Raw genomic sequence first — 23,069 nt, 5'->3', positions numbered from 1 at the left:
GCACGCTTGGCCGTCAACTTCCCTCAGCCACACCCCTTCGTCATCGTCATGTCTGTCACCTGCTCCCTCTTGTTACCTGATGTATTTAAACCCTCCTTGTTGGTGTCTACTGTTATGTTCCTGTTCCTGTCTGTGCCCAGTGTTCCTGTTCCTGTCGTCTGGGTTCCCCCCGGTCTGTCTGGATGCACGGTCAGAATTTTAGCTTTGTCCAAGTGGACTTCTGTCAGTCTGACTTCTTGCTGGCCGTGAGTCTCTAATTCCGTCTGTGTCTTCGGTTCCCCACCTACCTCCCTTCCAACTCCCTTTCCCTTCAATAAATCCTGGTTCATGCTGCATTTGGTCACCCTGGCTCAACTCATTCCTGACAAAAAGTAAAACGAGGACATAAACAATTAAGCAAATGTTAGGCAAATATTTGTATTTATTTATATATACAGTTTCCCCAAAAATATTTTGGGGTCGACTTCAAATTATAAACCAAAATATAAAATCTGAAGCATCACCTTTCCAGCTTGGAAATAAGCTTTGTATTAGTCACTCAATTTTGGGTACATCTGCTCTTTGAAAAATCAAACGTTCTTCCTTTTGCCCGAGCTTTTGACATAAGTAAAAAATAATATAGCATGACCTTTTGGTCACGTGACACTCGTTGCTGGGGAAACAATGTCATCAAGCACTTGTTGCGGACTGTACTGAATTATTAACAAACTGCTTCGAACATCTTTGTTTAGACCTGCAAGAAGCTCTCTGTAAACTAAGCTACAAGTATGTCTTCATTACTGGACCACGGCCTGATAAGAACAAAAGCGGCGGACCAGGTGGTTGCTCCGTTTGCATGTCACTTGTGTCACCTTGTGCTGCTGTGTGACAGCTTAGAGGAGCCCGAACGCTTCAGCCAGTTGGAAGAAGCAGCTCGGACTGTAGCTAAAGCTACTAGCAACATGGCTGCAGTGGCTTCCAGGTGTGTATTGATCACAGATAGGCCGATAATACACTTTTATTTCCAAATTAACACCATTTTTCCATTTCCAGAAATAGCACTGACACGGACGATGATGTGCTTCGTAAAGAGATGGACTCCCTACTGGAGCCCATCACTCTGTCAGGCCAACATGTGCTCCTAGCAGCCCAGAAGCTCAGCATCCAGCCCAATTTGAATGCGCACAAAGAGGAACTCGTCGCTGCTGCACAAGCCGTTTTCCTAGGAGTAGTCAAAGTAAGGATGAAATCGATGGACAAAAGTGGACGGTATACTCATCATCTGAAGATCTTTAATTTTCTTATACGGTAAACTCCAACATAGTTGAACAAGACCAGATGTTTTTGGTGCAGATGTATCTTGTGAATTTCTGCAGCTATACTCAAGTATAGCAAAACTAGATGATAGGAGAGGTTGGAATTTTAATGACCTATTAGCACAGTCTCCATAAATGTTAATACTCCCTAAACAAAGTGATGAATTATTGCAGTCATGGCCCTAGAAAGTAGCTGCTCGTACTTTTTCCATTTTTTTTCCCTCAGGTTCTCTTAGTGCATGATGACTCTGTGGTGAGAGAAATCCTTGCAGCTGCCGCTCAAGTATCCGAGCATCTCTCTGAGCTCGCCTCCTGTTCAGACCTCCAGTCCCTGATCCAAGTCTTTCAGGCATTCTCTGATGCCTTGCTCCTCCTCAGCCACCTGACCGCGGAGAGAGCAGATTCCTTAAAGGACCCCCAGCAGGCCCAAAAACTTGAACACTCCTTGGAGACCCTAAGGAGGTGCATCCCCATGATGCACACTGCTACCTGCACCACTATCAAGCACCCAATGAGCAAGGAAGCCCAAGCTGCCAAGAGCTACATACTTGACACGGTGAGGAGCACAGTAGACGACGTTGTGAGCACCCTAAAAAGCCAATGTCAAAGAGGACCTTTTGAAGATTGTGGTTTTTATACCAAGAAGAGGAAATGTTTGTCACAGCTACTGGAAGGTTGGTCTAACTCGTCATTGTTACCAGGTCGTGACTTGGACATTCTGGTTCGAGATCTTGTCTTTCACTGCATGACTGTGGCCAACTGTTCTCAAACAGAATTCCAGCAACAAGTAGTGCTCCACAGTCGACATGTTCTCCACTTGTGGTCTGACATAAAACTGATCTTAAAGTCCCCGGAGAATCACGAGGGGCATTTTCAAAACATCTGCGTTTCGTTCGAGGAGCTCCTAGAAGATCTCGATAGAGCAATGATGGCAGCCATTCTTCATCGCCTGTTAGACACATTTTTGGTTGAAGCATCTGCATTTGAAGAACTTTCACGGTTGGTGAGTCAAACTCTGATTGCAGATTCCTCCATAGAAACCGACCTGAGCTTTCTTCAGTCACCAGTGGAAGAGTTCATCTCCTCCTTGGAAAGACTCATCCAAGTTGCCAGCTTTTTTTCTGCCGCAGCCGATGATGCAAAGAGCTTAGAGAATGTGGAGAACTCCCGAATGTGTCTTACCAGACTCCAAGCTCAGATTGCTCCTCTGTCTCTGGAACTGGTTGACAACTCTTTGCACACCCTTCAAAAGCTTCAAGAAATGTTTCCCATATGGGAAGAAGTGGTGAAAGACCTCCAGGATGCTCTCAGTGAAGTGATGGATGTCAAGACGTTTACGAGCCTCGCCATTAACGAGATAACAAATGACCGTGGTGGTTGTGACAACGCATACAGACAGCAAAACTACGAACTCTTTAGTCAACATGCGACCGACCTAAGACGTCACATGCAGCTGGTGACGTATTCAGTCAGGACGTACTTGGACCACAGCGAGGACCCCATCTACAGAAACGGTCTCCTGGTGCTGCTGAAACAAGCTCAGCTTTGTCAAAGCAAAATGAACCATTCGGTCACTGACATGCTTTTAGGTGGCAGTTTGAATGTGGAGCACTATTCGACCTTTTCTGACAATGCGTCTGCTGTTATTCACCGTTTTAAAGTCCTCAGAGAAGGACTGGATGGCCACCAGCACCCACATCTGCTCAGTCCTCTGCGGGAGGGAGCCCGTCAGTCAGATCTTTCCGAAGACGAGTCTTGTGATCTGAATGAGGATCGTGGGCTGAGAAGTTTGGATTCCTCCATCCTGGATGTGATTGAAACAGAAACAGAAAATGAGGAGTCCGATGGAGACTGCGTGGAATTGGAGCTTTCTGCTAAATATGATCATGAGTTAGACATAGAGGAACCCAAAATGATCCAGATGACTTTCGACTTTGAACTTTTACCCCTCTTACAAGAACTCATGATTGTGACCAAAGAAAAAGATGTTCTGGTCCTCAACCGGATGTGTACTGGTGTTCTTGAGCTTTCAAACTGCTATTCCCAAGCAACGAGAGAAGCTTTAGCCATCGTAGACGACGCCAGCTGTAAGAATTTAGAACGCTTTCGAGCTGAACTGGTGTCGCTGACACCTCTGCTGGTTCAGACGGCTCAAGAGACGGCAATGAGCTCGTCGCTAGGCACAGGAAACATCTGCAGACTCTGTACTCAGTTTTCTGACCTCATTGCCAACATTCGAAAGGTTCTGCTGCCAGGGAGTCAACCTTGGTATCACGTTATTTACACCGAGCTGAGGCGAGCTCGAGTAACTAAAACAACGGATGTGAAACAGCAGCTCAGTGAAGTGATGAACTGGTGCGCTGACACCGTGCAGGTACTCACGTCATCACACGTGACCCCTCAAAGCGAAAACCAGGAGACCATGACTCTTTTGCACAACAAACTACACAAAGCCCAAAACAACACAAAACATCTGAACGAGTTTACAACCTCATCTGATGGTCAGCTGGATCAGCTTGAGGGTCTGTGCATCCACTGGGGTCTCTCCATTTGCATTTTGTTCAATTCTCTGGATAAGATTTTGGGAACGTCTGGCGCTGTGAGCCAACACTCTCCTCAAAAGCAACTTTTCATCTTATCGGAAGGCTCACTGAGAATCCAGGATGCTGCAAGGCTCACCAGTCTAACTTGTAAAAGTGATTTTAAATCAAAAGAGTTGACGGCTTACCGGAGTGAGTTGAAGACGCTGACTGAGCGCTACCTTCAAGCAGCGGAGGACTTCACTGTAACGCCGAGTATCATGCAGCTTGCAAAGCCGGAGCTTCTTCGGAGGAACATCAATATTAAGATGAAAGAGCTCGCTGGGCTTTTGAGTAAAACAAATAAATATTATGACACTCCACTCCGCAATATTGTCAGCATTGCTCGTTTGGCAGCAAAGCAAACTGAGAAGAACAAATCAGATGATGCACAGCAAAAACTTGAACATTCCGTTAGTTTACTCCTTGAGAATGTAAAAGATGCCACCAAAAAAGTGGAAGAGAGCTTTGTCTACATGCGGGATACACAAGAACGTGCCAACCTGCACTCCATTAACACACATTTGTTATTTGTGATGTCTGACATCATCAGCATGGTGCAAACAAGCTCAATCAATGACATATTCAACCTGGAGGTGAAGATTCAGTGCTGGGCAGCCGAAGCTCACTATCTGGTAGAAGAGATCAGTAAGCAAGATGGAATCCACCAAGATGTAAAGGAGAATATCAGAGCAGGCCTTCAGGGCATGACATCCGATGGATGCATCCAGAATGTCCCTATGACATGTGATGGAAAGAGAGAAAAAGAAACAAAAAAAGCTTCTTGGCATATATGTGAAGATGCTGTAAAATCAAAAGTGTCAGCTTGGAATAAAGATGGACCCATAAATATAATCAAGGATGTAAGTATTTAAATAATCATTTGTGGCCACGGAATAGCTCCATATTGGTCTGTTGGGGAAGCAAATAGAGTGCATGTTCCGTACATATTTATGTATTTGTATATTGATTTTGTTTAAGATTCCTTCCTTCCTATTTCTCTGCAGGTTGCGTCTAGCTCCAAAGAGACATCTTCTCTGACCTCCACCTCCTTTTTGCTGAAGCAAGAAAGCGCCAGTTGGGACCCAAAAGACAACAAGATAGTCCAGGAGACCAAGAAGATGGCAGACACACTGTACCACATGACCCAATACCTGAGGAATAGAGGTCCAATACTGGTAAGCACCACTAGAGAGCACTCTTATGGATTTTGCTTTTAACTATCATGTTTCAGTTTTGGGCTTTGTTTTAATCTTAGAACAAAGAAGCGTTTGTGTGCGCAGCCAAAGATGTGATGACAAGCGGCCAATCGGTAACCAAGTTTCTTCAAGTCATAGCTAACCATTGCCTGGATGCACAGTGTGCGCTGGACCTTTCCCTTATACTGGAGCAGATTCTCACCATCACCAACCAGCTTAGCATCCTTTCCAGGTATGGATGAGCAAACAGAAAAAAAAAGTGAGACCAAAACAATACAATTTTGTACTGCAGTGTCAATTCCGTAACACCCGGCTGTAAATCATCTGATGAGATCCTGGTGAAGAACACACAGAACCTCCTCCACACAGTTCTTAAAGGGGTTCATGCAGCAGAGACCTCCTGCATCACAGTAAACCAGACCAGTATTTACATATTATAAAATATTAAAGATCCTTTAAAGTTGGATTTCTTGTCTTGTCTGAGGGTTTAAAGCAGCCGGAGCCTAATTCAGATGGAGCCGAAGCGACTGCCTTGTGTTTCCAATGGAAGAAGAACCTGGAGATCCACCGAGCCCAGCAGACCTCCAACCCCAAAACGGATGAGCTGGGTTTGAGGAGGATTTCATCACATTCCGTCATACCAAGTCTGGCGTCTCCAATACAAGATGGCTCCAACTTGACGCTTCAATTGAGAGGTTACAATAATAGACCACAATAATTACTTTAAGGAGATTGCTCTTAGCTTTTGACAATGTCCGAGAGCGAATGTGTTTTTTTTTTTTTAATGGTTGTAGTTATCAGTCAACATAAGCCTTTGTCAACTGAGAAAGACAAAGTATTTAATATTGCTGTGTAGTGTTTTGCATAACTCAAACGATTCATTCAATGCAATTTTAGGTCAGGTTGTAGTGTAAACATTTAATTCACATTAAGATATGTACAGTGGACTGTATTTAAAAGGTGATTAAATGTACACAGAAAACAAAGCTTACCACAAATAGACATACAATAAATATGTCTTTTAAAGGTTGCAAAAACAATACAAATAAAAGCTCCAAAATGGCTTAAAATACTCACACAAGCTCATTTTAAGGTAACACGTTTGATATAAAAACAACTACAATAAGTGTTAAACTGTTATTTACAAGTGCATCTCAATGAATGTATTACTTCAGTACACTAAAGAAAACTTTAATTCATTAAATACAGGAAAATATCTTGAACAAGACTGATTCCTACCTACTTTCTAAATTAAGACATTTGGATTGTGATATTCCAATTTTCAAAAGGGGAATTTTAGATTTGCATTCACTGAATACACTCATCGATGTTTTCTCAGTGAACTAGAAAAGAATTTTTCTAATTTGTTAATTCACCTATTGAGTTTAGTGTTACTTGTCAATAGGAATTATTTGATTAAACGTGTAATAGACTTCAAAACTTGAATGCATGTAGACCATATTAACAATTTCATTCACATTTAAATTGAGACACTAGGTATAGTTAAATGTCCACTTCACAATTCAAGTAGAAATATACTGCAGGGGAATGGAAAAGTTTTATCTTTTTGACAAATCAACAATCCAATAAAGAAATTAAAAAAAAGACGTTATCATGCGCACTGCCATACCATCCACTTATGAATATGTTTAAAGTGAATGTACAGGAATAAATAAAATTATAGCTCAATAATGATTGGCATGTGTCACCAAGATAGCAATTCAATGCAGTTTACTGGGAGAAAGGAGAAGCTGTGGGGTCAAAAGTCTTGAAGACATCTTTGAGAGTTCTGTCTTCGAGCTCCTCCTCGTCCATCTGCTTGGGTTCCTCTACGAGAACTTCCTTCTGCTCCTTCTGTTCCTCTGCATCCTCTTGTGCCCCTGCAGACCCTGGTCCTGCCAGTTTGGCCTGCCTGGCGTCAGTGTATTGGGGTCGGATCAAGCCTGCCAACGCCTGGACTGGAAGATTATGCACTGCGTGGGGAGTGATGATGGAGTCCTGAGAAGATGGCTGTGGACTGTCGTGTGGGGCATGATCGTTCTTGGAGGTATTGTCCGTGGCTTTCATCTCCTCCATAGAGACACGGCCTTGACTTGGGGAGGTGGCTTGTTTTGAAGGAGTGTCTTTCTTCACTGGATGTTTGAGAATGCCTCCTTTTTTCAGAGGTTCCACCTGATCCCTCTGAACCGACTCTGTCTGATTTCGGGGGTCGTACAGACTGATTCCTCCCAGGATTGTCGTGGGGCTTTCCAGGACTCCCCCGGATGAAGCCAGCCGTGGCGCGTAGGGTGGCAGCTGTTCGGAAAGGGAGGGGCTAGGACTGGTCTTTTGTAACCTGGCTTCTACAACTCCTCCCGTAGGTTCCTTCTGACCTAGCAGCTTGGAGTCCAGACTTGTTGTACGCTTGATTCTGGGGTCTATATTCTTTTGCTGACGCGGATCTACAGGTCTCTCCGTTGAGGATCCAGATTGCGGCAGACGAGCGAGACGCTCCTTTAAACGAGTGGCCGCCAGTCTGGGGTCGGTCGGTGGGGGGCTGGAGGCAGGGGGTTGCTCTGGCACGCTTGTTCTGTTCATCTGAGCATCAGCTATTAGAGGTGGCAGGGGTAGGTTGATGCTATGCTCCTGTTTGGGTATCAGAGATGGGATCAGGTCTTCAGGAGCCCAGACCACCGTTTGGGCGAAGGCTGGACGTTGAAGTAGTATGTCCACCCGAATGTGGCTGAACTGCTTCAGCTGGCAGCGGGGGTCCCGTAGCACCACATCCGGACTGGCCTCCAATGGGATGAGAGCCGCTCTGTCTCGGAGTTCCCGCTCCCCTTCATCATCCTCTTCACCTGCAGGCTTTTTTGGGCCAGTCGGCTGGCGGTAGGTGTTGGAATCCATAGGTCTCGGTTTCCTGGGGTCTCGGGACAGCCGTGGATCCAAACTTGCATCAGACTCCTTTTTCACATCGGGAGGTCTCTGCCGAGGGTCTGCCTTTACACGAGGGTCACTTGGTTGAGTTCTGTCCTTGACCAGTCGTGGGTCGCCCAGCGGTGCTGCAGGGGCCTGTGTTGGAGTCTTGGACTGCTGCATCTCACTCTGCCTTTTTAGACATTTGAGGATGGACGCAACACTACTCCCACCCTCTTCGTCGCTGGAATACCAGTTTGTTGTTTCATCTGGAGGAAAAGATCAAAAAAGTTAGACTGAGATTTTGGTGGAACCTGTTTACGATCAGAAGGGACAATCACCTCTGTTTGTATTATCATTTTGGCTCTCCGCTCTCTGCGGTTCGCTCTCATGTGGCTTGGACTCTGTTTGGTTCTGAGTCAGGTGTAAAATTATTGCTTTCTGCACCGCTGGTGGTAAAGACTGCAATTGAACATCTGGACCAATTTTCTGCTGCAGGTTCTGGACCTGGTTCATTCCTGGCTCTACTAACATAACAAAAACAAAGATCCATTGTACCTTAAGCAACTCAAAATTCATACCGGTGATTGTGACACAAACCGTGATGGCCTGCTGGCTGGTTTTGGAGCAAGTTGTTGAGGACCTCAAGTGGGTTCTGGCCCAATGATGGAAATGGAAATATATTCTGCAGCATTTGTAGTTCTGGCGCTGCAGGGAATGGAGGCCTCTGCATATTCACGTGATGATTTATATTTCCATGAAACCCTGGCGGCGGACCAGGTGGAATTGGCTGCTGCATTGGGTAGCCATGTGGCAGCTGTGGTCCAGGAGGGCTCTGGGCGCTCATGGGTGGTCCTGTTGGGTAACCCACAGAACTTGGCGACCCCAAGGAAGGGACTGTGGTGCCGTCGGAGCCTGAAGACACCAAAGCTCCACTTTGTGTTTCTTCTGATCCGCCACTAATTTGCTCAGTGTCTTCATTAGAATCCTGGTAGTTGGTCTCACTGGTATTGAGGAAAAAAATGATTTAAAGGTTCTTGATAAAACACATAACCTGATTTTGATTTGACTTACTTTGAGGCAATTTTATGCGCCAGGTCGACTGTAGGATGAACCTTGATTTCGAATAGGGAGGGGATCTTCCCTCCCTGGGAAGACTCATCTGTCGGGCTGCTCTGACCCGGCGTGGGGAGCAAGCCCACCCCTGGAGGCGGCTTGGGAAGTGGGGCGATGCCTTGTTTTCTCAGGTCCTCCAGCTCCAACTCATCCTCACGGGCGTTCTCCTCCTCAGTATTAATGATCTTAACGTGTGTGCAGAAAAGATACTGTTAATTGCTTTTGGATTCCCATGAATTGCGCATTTGTTACACTTTAAACATGTCTCACCTTATCGAGCAACTCTTTCGTCACATCAGTCAGAGAATCATGGGAAAATTTGCAGTTGTCACCTTGATAGCATTTGGCTCCGGTGTGAAAGAACTTGCAGGGATATTCACGTTAGGTCGCAAATTAAGGAGACTCACTGAATGGTCAGGTTACGTTTACAAGGTCATGTATGATTGTCAATGAAGGATATTGTGCATGTAAATGCAATGGTCTCCCTTGCTGCAGTATCCCTGGAGGTAGAACTTACAAAGTTCCTTCTTCTTATCTGGGATGACCAGCTCATGCTCAAACTTACACTGCTCCCCCTACAGGAAGAGATGAGCACTTATCTTTTGAGTTTAATATTTTTTAAACAGAGAATGCCAGCCAACTTAATCACACTTTGACATCTACAGATTTTTTTGATGAACTATCATCTACTATTAGGTTTTTGTCCTTGATGTCTAGAAAGTATGTTGAAGTAAGTTGAGGAGATTCACTCAACCATAATTGTACTTTGCTACCATCTTGTGGAATCTAAGGGAAATTACAAGCATTTTTTAGTGGTCACTGCAATCACATGCAGATTTAAATGATTCAAGATGACCTAGAAATAAGGAATGTCGGACGAAAAGCTCAGAGTTAGTTAAAAATATAATGCGATTACTTCTTGCTTCCATAGCGCATCCCTATGTAACACTTAGAGAACAGCTCAAACAGCAAACAGTAAAACTTTTTCGAAGTAGCGTACCTTGATACATCGACCCTCCAGGAAGTACTTGCAAATGTATCTTCCATTGTGTTCCACTGTGTGTTGACTGATAAATTCTTTGCTCATTATCAGTCGCTTCTTCTGAAACCCAGAATTTTTCACTTCCTGTCAAATAAATGGGAACTCGTTAGCGGCCCATAACAACTTGCTGAGAATAGAAAATTAGATGGGCATACGGGAGCGACGTCTTCCATGTCCTGATCAGCCCCTCTGCCTCGTCCTCCGCGTCCCATCCAGGGTTTGCCGCCCTTCATCTTTTTGTTCTTATTGAGCATCCCACGTCCTCTTCCCGGTCCACTTCCCCTGCCTCTTCCTCTCGGCCCAACTGCAGTGAAACAAATCTGTGCTTTTTTTTATTGCTATTTAAAGTGTTTGGGATGAAAGATTAGTTTGGTGCTTTCTCACATTGTCTCATGCCCCTCATGTTCCCCCTCTTCCCCATCATCTGCTCTTTCGCATAGCGGCCTCTTCCTGGTCCGGATGTTGAATCTTTCAACTGGTGGTACTCTGACTCCTCTTCATAATGATCCTCCTCATCTTCGTAGTCATCGCTGTAATCACTGTACTTGTCAAAATTGCTGCTTTTGTGAGGCAGCGGCGGCGACTTGTGCAAGTTGCCGCGTGACGCTTTTTGGTCTCTTCCATACTGGAAAATAAACAGACTCATTAACTGCATGAATATACTTTATGGTGCATACACTCACCTGAGTATTCTGGATGTCACAATCACGTCCAGATCCATGGCTCGGCCTGTTTTTGGGTCTCTCTGGACGGTCGTAGTCAGAGTCGTAGCTGTCAGAACTGGAGCTACTTGAAGATGAGTGATGCTGAAGAGAGAGACAGAAACAAATTACATCATGGAATCAATTCAAATTAAATTTTATGGTCAAGTAGATTACTTTTTGTCTGTCCCGTCTCCTCCTTTTTGACCTTCTCTTCTCTCGTGTCTTTTTGTAGCGTTTCCTTGAGTGCCTGTGAGACTTGTCTTCTTTTTCTTTCGCTTTGTCCCGTTCCTTCTCCTTTGGCTTTTCTTTGTCTTCATTTGCCTCTAGGGCCTCTTTGTTTTCTTCCTCTATCCCGATTCCCTCATCATCTATTTCTCCATCTTCCAACTCACCATCCTCCCTGAAATGTCATTTAAAAGTTGAGTACTTCAGTAACCGCACCCTAAATTATTTGATTCAATTGATGCATTTCAATATCCTTTTAAGCAGTTCCGAGTAACAACGGGATTAAAAAAAAACATTTATTGGCTTGCATGCCTTTTGCTAGACAATATTTTTTTTTACTACTAAGGTGGGGAAAGCCAAAGCTATTAATATGTGCAAAATCGACTTCCATCAATTTCTTTAATACAGTTTTAACTTTCTTTTGAGTCTTCAGTTTTTGGAATGTGGGAGAAAGAAAACCCGTGCAAGCAAAGGTAGAACATGCAAACTCTATACAGGAAAGCCAGAATTTAATTTTGCATACCATGCTGACTGTGCAAAACGCATGCAAGATTTTTCAAAGTACCAGATGTAATTACTTTAATCCTTACAAGAGGGTTGGTCTCTCATTACAGGTTATTGTGCAATCAAATCAAAAGTCAAGTCCAAGATAAATATTGCTGCTTTAATGCCAATATTGTTAGCATATTCAGTGGACAATTGACCCTCCAATACTCAGTTTGCTCATGTGTATTTGCATCTTTGCAATTCATATTCCAATCCCATTTATTTTGTGAATTTGAGGGTGGGTTTTTGAATTTTTTTTAATGAGAAAAAACTGCACCAGTCCACTACTGAAGCGTCAAATGTCAACTTGTACAATTTTATGATGTACATGGACATTAGGGTAGATATAAACTATCGTAAGTGATCCGTCGTCATCACTATCATATCGGCCCTGAGTGAACATGGTGCAGTACCGCCTAGTGGCCAGCTAAGGCGTTACTAAAAATGGGCGTGTCATTACGTCATCCATTGCAGATGGCAGCAACGCAGCAATGGATTAATTCCAACACTACAGTACACACAATTATGTCTACCATTGCATGGAAATGTACGAATGAATCGTTTCGACAGACAGGCAGGAAATCTGCAGGCAATCGATGCACTGAAAAGGCATGCAAGAATTGTAAAAGGGGCACCAGGAAATGTATAAACCCCTAAATGTGTGATGAGGAGGAAAAAAAAAAATGAAAACAATAATGTCGATGCACAGCACTGAAACGCACAGATGATTGTGTTAAGAATTGCATTAAGATTGTTACTCGACCTTTCGTCCCCTGCCAGCTCAGAGTCTGTCATGTTTTTGTCAAAAACAGGGGCTGGGGGACTGGAAACAAGGCTCACAGAGGCCATTGGAAATCAAATCTGCTTCACTTCTCTGTCCAGTACAAGAGTGAATTAACTCAAGCAGTCAATGAGACGTTGTGTTGTGACAGATGCTGGAAGATGTTCAGACTGCAGGAAACAAAAGAACTCACGGTGTTTCATGTCTCGACTGAGACAATGTACAGACACTCTCCTCTTTCATACCAATGACGTTTTAACTCTGTGAGCACAGCTCGATACCCCGCTTTGCTAATGTCCCGTCGGTTGACAGCTGCCATGGTGAAAGAAGAGAGGAGACGGAGGGAGAAACAATCTGTGTTGTAACCATGTTCGTTGATTTCAGCATCTTCACGGGATTTCTCAACAGCGATATCATCTCAAAATGGCTACTCTGCCTCGTCGCGCACATTCCCAAATGGTGTATTCGTCCGCACGTTTCAAACCCATTGCAGATCTAACTAACAGGAGCCCAACAATTGCCTTCTGTGATTGGTCGGTTTTTTGTTGGCGTCATCAGAACGGCATTTGTGATTGGTGGAAATCGCAGTCAATACTCCCACACACGCACTCTTTCGCGCATATATTTCCATCTGTCTGCGACTAATTTGAAATTAGAGAATTTGTTCTTGGGATGAACTTCTTATTTTCATAATTCAAATCCACAGCCGACTCTTAATATATATATATTTTAAATGTGAACAAATGTTTATGAGAAAGCAACTGAGCCCTGAGTACTCGCGCTTTCCACTTTGACCACAGCATGTCGCTGTAACTCGCTAAAAATATGAAGCGCAAACAGTAAAAAAAAATAAGGTTGCAAGCACCAAACCAGAGGAAAAATCCAATATTGAAATTAAAATTACTGTTGAAAATGTTAATTCCATGATTTATAAATACGAGTTCTCCCTACAGGCATAATATTGAATATCAACTACAATTTAGATTAGGCAACAATTAGTCATATAATTGTCAATTGAACGCACGCACGTTTGTGTGCGCGCGCAGGCACAAGCACGCACGCATGTCTGCACGCACACATGCACTCATGTTGCTATTCTAAAAAATATTTTTCAGCGTTTGTTGGAACACTTACGGAATAATTAACTGATCACAATGAAACTATTTCCATTCCGTTTGAAAGTGGAGATTGCAGCCTTGGTGGGAGGGATTCTTGCAGCAGAAGCAGGGCGACGTCTCAGAAGTCAGAGCACAAACTTTCCAGGAGCACCGATCCATTTTAGACACCTGATGAGCATCCCACTAAAACGATCCGAGTCCAACTGAAGGACGCTTATATTAACTTGACTGTTAGGTGCAACAGGGTCTTCCTATAAGAGGAGCAAATTAGTTATTGAACGTGGAGATATGGGGCTGCCTTTTTGGTGCAGGTGTTTACTTTTGCTGTGTTTGACAGCTGTTCATGGCCGTGCTGCAGTTCAGGTAAGAATATAGTAACATGATTTTTGGAAGTGTTGTTTGAGAGCATCTTTTCTCATTTTTTTTGGGATCATATTCAGAAAAATAATACTAGTGATGGAGGCAAAATGAGTTTTGCTGCAGCATCTGGATGGAAGATTTGGAGTCCTCGTGTCTTGTCAACGAGAGGCACGTAGGGCACTAGCAACAACCACAGATTGAAACTTGGTACAATATGATTTTTAATTCCTGGGAGTTAGTTGCTGTTGTAGTAAGCCTCCCTAAATAGGAGTACAGGAATTCAAGGTATGCCGCCCCTGAGAAATTGCTTCAATGAGCATGTGATTAATAAACCTTGCAGGAAGGATTAAACACAACTCTGTACTGAGTTGGCATCAAATTTTGCTCAAGTAACTGATTGTGGTGTCTATTCAGCTTTGATTTTGGTCATTCTGGATCACCCAATAAGCTTACTGTCCTGCTGCCATGCAAAATATACAAAGGAGCAGCGTTTGGACTCGTGTCCTACAGACATCTGCCAGACAGATTTTGTCTTGCTGTGTTTGGGATGCACTTAGAAACGGAATAGGCTGAGGTTGTTTATCTGATTGAAAGTAGTGGAGTATGTTGAACATGAGAAAATGTAATGACAATTACAAACAATGCATTTGTGACTTGTTTTCCAATATGCTTGCTTTGATCCACAGACCTGCATGGATAAACATCAAGTAGTTGGGGTGTTGCGACAGATGGAGAAGTTTCTGAAAGGCCAAGAGGTTCGATTCACCGAGGGCTTCCGCATCATGAAGTCAAAACTGGCAACGCTACAAAATTCTGTCTCCAAGTTGCCTCAAGCGGATCAGTCAGCTGGTGAGTGATAAACTGTCATATCATCTATGATTGTAATTTACTAAGGTGCAGAACTATACTGGAGATTATATACATGAAGAGTGCAAAATATTTCAAATGTCGATATACCGTAATGAAGTTTGGGTACCCTCATAATCCAAACACCAGTTAGCCATGCCAAAATGCCATGGGAAATACGGTATATATATTTTAAACATTTCCCCCTAAATTTAACTCAACTCAAATGAAATAATTGCAGTGTTTATTCATTGTTGCAAAACGATGAGCATTGTTTCCACTATAACAACATAACTGCAAACAGAGTAACTAGTTTACACAGTCAGTACTGCCAATTTGGGGTTTTGGAGCTATATATTTGGAGATAATCCCAACCGCTCTACTGACTATTTTAGAGTTTAATTCCCATTGAAACATGAGCAGAATCATTTTCTCATTATTTTCTTTATAAAGCCCTTTGGAAAAGGCAAGTCAAATTTTTGGCTCAAATTTAAAGCAGAAAGAAGTAATTAGTTTAGTATTTGGGATTCGTGGACCCTCAGGGGTACAGGGGGTCCAGTTTGAAAATCACTGTTTGTAGCGTGTCAATGAATGGCATCACGGTAGTAGTTCAGTGCTGTTCTAAGGTTAAAAGGCATCATATGAAAAGGTGACTAATAATACAGAATACTCTACACATAATATACATCAGTCTTTCAAATAAAACAGCACATGCCTGCTATTGTGAGATTGCCATGAAGAAATTCCAGGTCATCTGTCACTGCGGTGGCCATTTAAAAGAGGAAGTAGAATTGTGGGATTGTTGTGTTACTTGGCTGTTTTGTAATCTCCAGTTCAAAACTCCTCATCATATTTCACCGAATGCCAAAATCTAGAAAGACAAATCGGTGCAATTAAGGTGTCGCTTGGGTTCAGACACTCACAATTGAAAATGTAAAAAAAAAAAAAACAGCTTTACGCCTTCCCTTTTTTGTTTCTGTGCACACATTTTTCTCATGTGGCGTGATTCCGTCATGAATCTTATCCTGTTCATCTGGAAAACATTGAACTGCAAAATTGGTCTCAAGGCACAAAAGACCATAACTGCGAGTTGTTATTAAATGCTTTCTCTCACAATCGGTGAAGGAAGCCGAAACATGTCATAAAAAATGGAAACTGGGTGTCCATTTATAATGTTATGTAATGTTAATACTAATACTGTATTTTATGCAGGCATTCAACTTTCCAGTCTGCTGCTAATGATGCGTTTTAGACTGCTCAGTGACACGTGTCCATCCGCAGGCAGTGAGAATGTTGGAAGGCTTGTTGTTCTCCACGTGTGATCAGCCTCTCTCTTCTTCTTTTTCTTCTTCATAGCTCCCACCACCTGTCAGCCTCAGGAAGAACTGGAGCACGGGACAAAGTTTGGATCCAAACACCTGGCCGGACATGAGGTGCATTTTGCTTGCTCGCAGGGCTACCACCTCGTGGGTTCAGCTACACGTGTGTGCCAAGACAATGGCACATGGAGCGGTGTGGATGCCGTCTGTAAAGGTGAGGTGATCGGCAATTAACCTGCTACTAAATTTAAAAGGATAGTGTGAGACTAAAATGCCGGTCCATTCCAATTCAAAGTGCCGTTCAATTCCACTTTTGATGTCAATTGAATTCCAAAATAATTTCATTCATCATTTATTTATTTATTCATACGTTTTCTTCATTTTGCAACAACACACCCAGACTGCATGGAGGTCATGCAAGTGAACCACTACATTATCAGGCACACTCATTTCAATGCAGTTCACTTTTCATTCAGATACTTTGTATTTCAAATTTAGTTATTATCAATATTCAGTCCAAATCTGATTCCAGTTTTACTGCAAAGCCATTTCAAATTCAACTTGGATCCCATTCACATACCGATTCCGATTCCAAATTCAAATCCACTTTATATTCCATTTCAGAATAAAGTTTATTTGTCCACAGGGGGTTAATAAAGGCACTGCACAATGTCTCAGTAAATAAACATCCACCAGCCCCCCAATAATCCAGAATGCAGGTAAAGCTAGCCTTCTTCACAATGCTTGCAGCTCTTTGATATTCTGCAAGAAGGCCAAGTTGAATGTGGTATCCAATATCCAGTATCACAATCCACTTGATTTCATTCCACTATGGGATGCCAGCTTTGTCCCTCTCCTGAATAGCAGTGTGTTGGGTAACTGTCAGACCTCCTCTCGCTTCACTCTTTCTTCTCCTCTCACTATCATGCTCATGTTTCTTGACAGTGGTGTCCCCGGTTGATGGGATTTGGACCTGAAATGATATCCCACCCATGGTCTGATAGCGCAGAAGTATGCTAAGCATGCTGTTCATAGCCCCATCAACCTGCAGTGGCAGCACTTTTCCTCCACCAAAAGGCCACATTTTTCAACATGTGTTTATTGATATTCACCTTTAGAGCAACACGAGAAGGCATGACCCTGTAACAGTATTATCTCTGTTCATGTTTTTTTTTTTTTCCCAAAACGCAGCATCAGCATTCTAATTTTAGCCACACTTAACAAACAATATTGACATCGTGCGTTGATTTGAATTTAAATGAGTTTAAAAATATCTTGTTTAAGGTCTTCAATTGGAAATCTTGTGTTTAATTATATGCAATTTTGAACACTGAAGTATTGAAAAGAACTACTGTACGTAAATAAAACCAGACAGCCAACATCCCTATTACAGATAATATTTTATGAAGTGTCCTGCGATTGGCTGGCAACAATTTTACTGTGTTAGGCTCCATCACACCCGCAACTTTACTGAGGGTAAGGAGTCCAGACGGTTTTATAGGGATCTGTACCATCTGGTTCTTTGTAGCTCTTGTCTCTATGTGTATTTATTCCCCCTTTCACCAGCCTTATTATTATCTTGTCATTTTCTTAAATGCGGTGCTTCAGTTTATGTAGTTTGTGCACATTTAAGCGGAAATAATCACATGTCAGGAGAATTCACAGATATGGATGAGTCCATTTGCAGACAGTGATGAGTTAGACAATGTCAACAGCCCAGAGAATTCTTGAAAAAAAAAAAAAAACTGTTTTAACATCATAGTCATTGTTTCCATTGTATCAAACGTTTAAGGTTGCTGTTTTCAAGATTTACTTTTGGAATATTCGAGTCAGCACGAGAAGTGAAGCAAGCAAAATGGCAGAATGGATTTATTTTACTGCTTAATTTATATTTCAGACATGCAAATAGGAAATACTTTTTAGACTAGCGGAGAACACATTAGTGTAAAAGAAAAACATTGACTTCAGCTCCCATCTACACTAGCAGGATATGTATAATCGAAAATAGATCGATGCGTCACGATTGTAATGTAACTCACTAGAATATTTATATTTGTGTTACCCTCTGTCTTCTGCTACTTCAGATGTAAGTGAATGTGGAAGTAACCCCTGCCAAAATGGAGGTACCTGCGTGGAAGGTCTCAATCAGTACAAATGCACCTGCTCACAGAGCTGGAGTGGTTCTCATTGCCAGCACCACACTCAGACCGGTAGGATGGAACTCAATACAAACCACCCAGCTTTTTTATTAAGCCCCATTCTATTGTTACCTTTATTCCAGCTCCTCCCGAGTGGAGCGTAATGAATGATCCAGCGTTTAGCCGAAAACCTCGCTGTGCCCAGGTGAACCGGGCCCAACATTGCAGTTGTGATGCAGGCTTCCACATGAGTGGAACATCTGATAACAGCATCTGCCAAGGTGAGCTCCTGTTCACTGTAATGTGTTACTTCATTCCTGTCAAGAACTTTTAGATTGTGCTGACACTTGGTCCGTTTAGCAACTGCATGACATAAATGGTGCAAGAAAACATCCACTAAATAACTGAATCTTCGACTGCTAATCAGTGGAGGCCAGTTTTGTAACAAACAAAATAATCCTATCGAGAGGTCACAAGCTGATTAGCATCCATTTAGGTCACAGTTCAGATGCTCTGATGTTACGAGACAAGCAATGTTAAAAGATGCAAGTGCATGTTAATATTTTGAAACACTTCATTTGTGTCTTTACAATGTACACAATAGGCAGCAGCACACTCAGACGGGTAGGTACTAAATAAATCACACAGGCAACCTGGTAGACAGAAAAAGTCTTCCCATATGTTTGTTCCAGAATGTGCTTTTAATATGGTGAATTTCCTCCATCCCAAACATTCCTGCCGTCCTGTGTACAGCAGCCCTGCACGGTCCTGAGATGCCTGCCTTTTCCTGTTTTTAACAGATGTCAATGAGTGTGAAGTCTACCGTCTGGACCAGGGAGGGACTTTATGCGTCCATGAATGTGTCAACGTCCCGGGCTCATACCACTGCTCCTGTCCCAGTGGCTATAAGTTGCTCCCAGATGGGCGGAGCTGTGAGGGTGAGCGACAGGAGGGCTCAGGGGACAAAGACTCATTCAGGAGGCTTTAACAGCTGCAGATCTGACTGTGTGTGTGTGTGTGTGTGTGTGGGGGGGGGGGGTTACCTGTGATTTTATTTACCACAGTGCAAAAGCTGTCAAACTATTTTTGGGAGCAAAATGTTTGGCCCTGGGATGAATGAGCTCAGCATTTCCCAGCAGGAATGATCTTTCGAACATGAAGCATTTAAGTGAGACTGACCCGAAAAACCAAATAAACAAATGGAGCTCAGCACCCGGTGCTCAGACTGAGGACGGTCTGGCTGCAAGCCCCTCCACTCGACTTACATGCCTGGACTGTTTTGTCTTCCAGATGTGGACGAATGTTTAAACCAGCAGCACAACTGTAGCCGAGGAACAACATGTATCAACACCGGGGGAGGCTTTCAGTGCGTCAACCCAGACTGTCCTCGTTCCCATGGCAACATCAGCTACGTCAAAACATCACCCCTGTAGGTGTACCTTTTGAACGTTTTTGCCCTTTTATCTTTAAGTAGTGCTACTGGGCTCCTGGTGTGACATTTTGACTAATGGCAGGAAAAAGGAGAGTAAAATGTCAAGTTTGCATTCACATTTATTTATGACTCTCAAAACATTTCCAAATTTCCCTTGTAAATCAGGTCTGAATGTGGAGGGTAGCTCACTCAACAAGAAGGTAATAGTGGTTCCTTAAAACAAAGACAACTACAGATTTCATTCATGTTGACTTTTGGTCTGTTTCTTTATATTTGCTAGAAATCATAAACTAAGCTCTTTTTTTTCACCTCTCAACGAGTTAAGGAAAGGTTAAAAAGGTCATCATCAGAATATTTGAAACAGTATTGCAGTGTGTGTATGCTTTAACACCACAACAAACGACAACAACAATTCTATAAAGTTAGTAGAGGCCAAATTTTCGATGATCCTCTTGAATGGGATCTCATCGCATGTTGTGACTGGTGAGTGTATTTCATCATTATTAACCTTGGAGTGCATCTCAAAGGAGGAAGACGAGATGATTGTACGCACACACACAGAAGCCACATGAGAAGCCCAAAACTACAAAAATAAAATTTGTGGTTCAAGCTGTATAATAGTGAAGCAAACCATATGTGACAAGAGCATGCATACTCAGCAGAACCTCATTGCCAAACATTATTTTCTCTTTAATGCTGTCCAATTGCTGAGAAACATTACAACGTCTCTGTCAAGCCAAGCTGCCCGGTCGAAAGGACTGAAACATAGCACTGTGTGCTCTTACTGAACCAGCAGTGTGGTTGAACACTGATGCCAGCAGAGGAGATGACTGAAGCTTTTGGCCGACACTAACATGGACAAAGCAAAAGCATTGCTTAGCACCGTAGCTTAGCCCAATCAGATGCTTACATTCCAAAACGTGCACCCTCACCAGATTCAAAAATTCAAAATAATCACGCAAAGTTTCGATAAAGACTAAAAATGTCACCGTGTCAAAATGACACTTTGTCTCTCGGGTTATTAAAACATCTCTCATAGTGGATGCAGCTGTACTTAATAGAATGTCCATTGACTGGATGTCATTGTTCATTCTTCATAACCACTTTTATTTTCCATGCATTCTAAATGATACCGACTGAAGGAAACAGTCATCTTAAAAGGAAATTGAAAAGGCCACACATTTCCCATAATTTGCCAGATTTGATTGTAGCCACGATATAATTGTAATGGTTCTATTAAAGACACACGCAAAAACGTGATTTTAATAAGATGGACATGATTCTTCTACCTTGAGGGATATAAATTTCCCTCCCACCTTCAGGTTCAGAGTTTTGTCAAGGGTCTCCACCTATGAAACATAACCGCGCATGGAATGGAAATCAAAGAGTATTTATCTTTTCTGCACCTCTAATATGATGTGTTCCTTGATTTTTTTTTTTTTTTTGTTGTAGTCAGTGTGAGAGGAATCCCTGCCCCATGGAAAGCCGTTCCTGCCACCTGGCTCCAAAGACCGTCTCGTTTCACTACCTCTCCCTTCCCTCCAACGTACAGACGCCCGCCACCCTTTTCCGTATGGCCACCGCCGGGGCCCCCGGGCGCGCGGGGCCCGACAGCTTGCGCTTTGGCATTGTTGGAGGAAACTCCCGGGGTACCTTTGTCATGCAACGCTCAGACAGACAAACGGGCGAGCTGATCCTGGTTCAGCAGCTGCGCGGGCCGCAGGAGATCAACGTGGACGTGGACATGTCGGAATATGCCGACCGCACTTTCCAAGCTAAGCATGTGGCCAGAGTCCACGTTCTAGTGTCACCCTACAACTTCTGAGGAGATTGAGGAGGAACCGATCGTACTGCCCACCTTCTTTCCACTGCGGCCGGTCGCAGGGCAGAGGGTGATTCACACTTAAGATTTTCTAGTTAAAGTACTCAAACGACTGTGCAGTAAAAATATGGCAGCAGTAAAATGTCACTCAGTGACAGAGCACAGACATCCATTGGGGCCAAAAAAAACTACATTGAGGCAACATAAAATTGGACATCCACAAATATTCCCATTTGTTTTGCAGCGACTGCTCTTTCAAGACGAACAGAAAATTGAAGAACAGACCCCGAATTTAGATTTGAATTTTTAAAAACTTGTGGACACTTTCCAGAGGATCTTTTTATTTTTTTATTTTTTTTTAAAATATTCATTTGGAAGAGCAGGACACTTTCCATGGCACTAAATGCAAATTGGGTATCAACCGGAAAATTTGGGTCATTCTTCTTTCAAACGTTAACACATGCAGGAATATATTTGCCGGAGTGGAGCGGAATCCTTGTCCCTCCAAAATCATCACTTTTCAGTAGTCAAAATTACATAATTTGGAAAATTGTGACATGGAAAATATCAAATTCCTTAACTAGAGAGTATAACTTTTGACAATAACACCACTGTCCTGTCCCCCCCTGTTTAAACGATGATTTACTTACTCACTACTAGACACATGGACAGCGATAAAATTAGTGTATATTTTGGATATTTTATTACTGGTTCTTGCATTAATTTCCATCACATACTGTATATACACACTATTCAATCTTGCTTCTTTTTATATATATTGGGGAGTGGAAAGTGGATAATCAACAGTAGCAGCAGATTTCATATACCACACTTGATACATCATGTATTTTGAGGATGATAACAACTGGATGAGTTTAAATATTGTCTCTACATAAATAAAAATAAACTCAGTATAACATCTCAGCTTTTTACCTCACTCAATGCCGAACAGTTTTCAAGTTAGAGTTACCAAAGCACAGGGGATTAATAAATCCTGGATAATGATCTAACGTTCTCTGAATAGATGACAAGGAAGGTTTTAGCAAACTTTTAAAGCAGTTTGGATCTCATCCGAGACGCGGGAACTGTCAAATATGTAAAAACACACCTCACGGTGTCTATTATTTTTTTTATTAAGACACTAATGATCAACATGTGTGCTGTCTTCCTTCCCTCTGTCCTCTCACATCTTCATCCAGGGCTTTACATTTGCACTAAAATCCAGAGGGCAGGGGTTGCATGCTCTTTATTTATTTTTTGCCGTCTTGTATGATGTCATGGGAATTCTTTGCAAACGTTGCTCAACATTACCGTATAAGCCTCAAGAGCTCAGTTCAGTGAGCATCACGCTAACTGTAGGAGTTTTGCCTTTTCTTCAACTGTTTATTTTCTTAATCTCAGAAGATCAACCAGTCCAAACAAGGGGTGTCAAGAGAAGGCAAAAGTCAGGAGAGAAGAAAAATACACACAGGAAGTTTTTAATAGCCCGGCGTAACCAAACACATGACTATTTAATGACGTTAAGGCATTGGTGTTTGAACGTTTTACAAACTTATTTTGTGCGATGAATAAGAATTTTGGAAAAGAAAGATGAAATGTAATGTGCTTCTAATTAACCCCAAATAGGGTAAGCTGCTCATTTTTTGTAGTCA

At 42.7% G+C, this 23,069-nt stretch overlaps 3 protein-coding genes across 8 annotated transcripts; 2 read left to right on the top strand and 1 right to left on the bottom strand.

Annotated features, from left to right (window-relative positions):
• The first annotated feature begins 115 nt into the window (after positions 1-115).
• Positions 116-6,733, top strand: LOC147050256 (uncharacterized). Its single transcript, XM_085922182.1, has 8 exons — positions 116-189; positions 872-961; positions 1,033-1,216; positions 1,522-4,737; positions 4,882-5,052; positions 5,133-5,305; positions 5,366-5,483; positions 5,558-6,733. Exons 2-8 carry the CDS (start codon positions 942-944, stop codon positions 5,789-5,791), a joined length of 4,116 nt encoding a protein of 1,371 aa, XP_085778308.1. The 5' UTR covers positions 116-189; positions 872-941; the 3' UTR covers positions 5,792-6,733.
• zc3h6 (zinc finger CCCH-type containing 6) lies at positions 5,977-12,842 on the bottom strand. Of its 6 annotated transcripts, none has more exons than XM_085922186.1 (13): positions 12,576-12,842; positions 12,365-12,475; positions 11,005-11,230; positions 10,810-10,932; positions 10,511-10,751; positions 10,282-10,430; positions 10,085-10,210; positions 9,545-9,659; positions 9,355-9,464; positions 9,043-9,269; positions 8,569-8,972; positions 8,310-8,495; positions 5,977-8,237 (listed from the first exon to the last, which is right to left on the bottom strand). In XM_085922186.1, the coding sequence occupies exons 2-13, from the start codon at positions 12,448-12,450 to the stop codon at positions 6,805-6,807; spliced, it is 3,426 nt and encodes a 1,141-aa protein (XP_085778312.1). In that variant the 5' UTR covers positions 12,451-12,475; positions 12,576-12,842; the 3' UTR covers positions 5,977-6,804. The 6 variants fall into 6 exon arrangements, with proteins under 6 accessions (XP_085778312.1, XP_085778311.1, XP_085778310.1 ...); XM_085922185.1 differs by having other exon boundaries at positions 12,365-12,552; positions 12,628-12,842; XM_085922184.1 differs by having other exon boundaries at positions 12,365-12,842.
• Positions 12,843-13,431: 589 nt separating this feature from the next.
• On the top strand, positions 13,432-21,846 carry fbln7 (fibulin 7). The gene is made up of 8 exons (XM_085922860.1): positions 13,432-13,863; positions 14,547-14,709; positions 16,063-16,239; positions 18,110-18,235; positions 18,307-18,444; positions 18,964-19,101; positions 19,454-19,592; positions 21,048-21,846. The coding sequence occupies exons 1-8, from the start codon at positions 13,789-13,791 to the stop codon at positions 21,418-21,420; spliced, it is 1,329 nt and encodes a 442-aa protein (XP_085778986.1). The 5' UTR covers positions 13,432-13,788; the 3' UTR covers positions 21,421-21,846.
• Positions 21,847-23,069: the final 1,223 nt, after the last annotated feature.

This window comes from Syngnathus leptorhynchus, chromosome 10 (assembly GCF_054491065.1).
Source record: "Syngnathus leptorhynchus isolate UIUO chromosome 10, UIUO_Slep, whole genome shotgun sequence".
NCBI classification, from domain to species: domain Eukaryota; kingdom Metazoa; phylum Chordata; class Actinopteri; order Syngnathiformes; family Syngnathidae; genus Syngnathus; species Syngnathus leptorhynchus.
This window is presented reverse-complemented; position numbering and strand designations above follow the sequence as displayed.

Excerpts from the sequence above, each read along its gene's own strand:
- LOC147050256 (XM_085922182.1), top strand. The coding sequence starts at position 942 with ATGGCTGCAGTGGCTTCCAG. Across the intron at positions 5,053-5,132 it reads GGAATAGAGGTCCAATACTG|AACAAAGAAGCGTTTGTGTG; the intron begins GTAAGCACCACT and ends TTTTAATCTTAG. Across the intron at positions 5,306-5,365 it reads CAGCTTAGCATCCTTTCCAG|TGTCAATTCCGTAACACCCG; the intron begins GTATGGATGAGC and ends TTTGTACTGCAG.
- zc3h6 (XM_085922184.1), bottom strand. The coding sequence starts at position 12,450 with ATGGCCTCTGTGAGCCTTGTTTCCAGTCCCCCAGCCCCTGTTTTTGAC. Across the intron at positions 11,231-12,364 it reads GAGCTGGCAGGGGACGAAAG|GGAGGATGGTGAGTTGGAAG; the intron begins GTCGAGTAACAA and ends ATGACATTTCAG. Across the intron at positions 8,238-8,309 it reads AAATGATAATACAAACAGAG|ATGAAACAACAAACTGGTAT; the intron begins GTGATTGTCCCT and ends CTTTTCCTCCAG.
- fbln7 (XM_085922860.1), top strand. The coding sequence starts at position 13,789 with ATGGGGCTGCCTTTTTGGTGCAGGTGTTTACTTTTGCTGTGTTTGACA. Across the intron at positions 19,102-19,453 it reads AGATGGGCGGAGCTGTGAGG|ATGTGGACGAATGTTTAAAC; the intron begins GTGAGCGACAGG and ends TTTGTCTTCCAG. Across the intron at positions 19,593-21,047 it reads TACGTCAAAACATCACCCCT|TCAGTGTGAGAGGAATCCCT; the intron begins GTAGGTGTACCT and ends TTTTTGTTGTAG.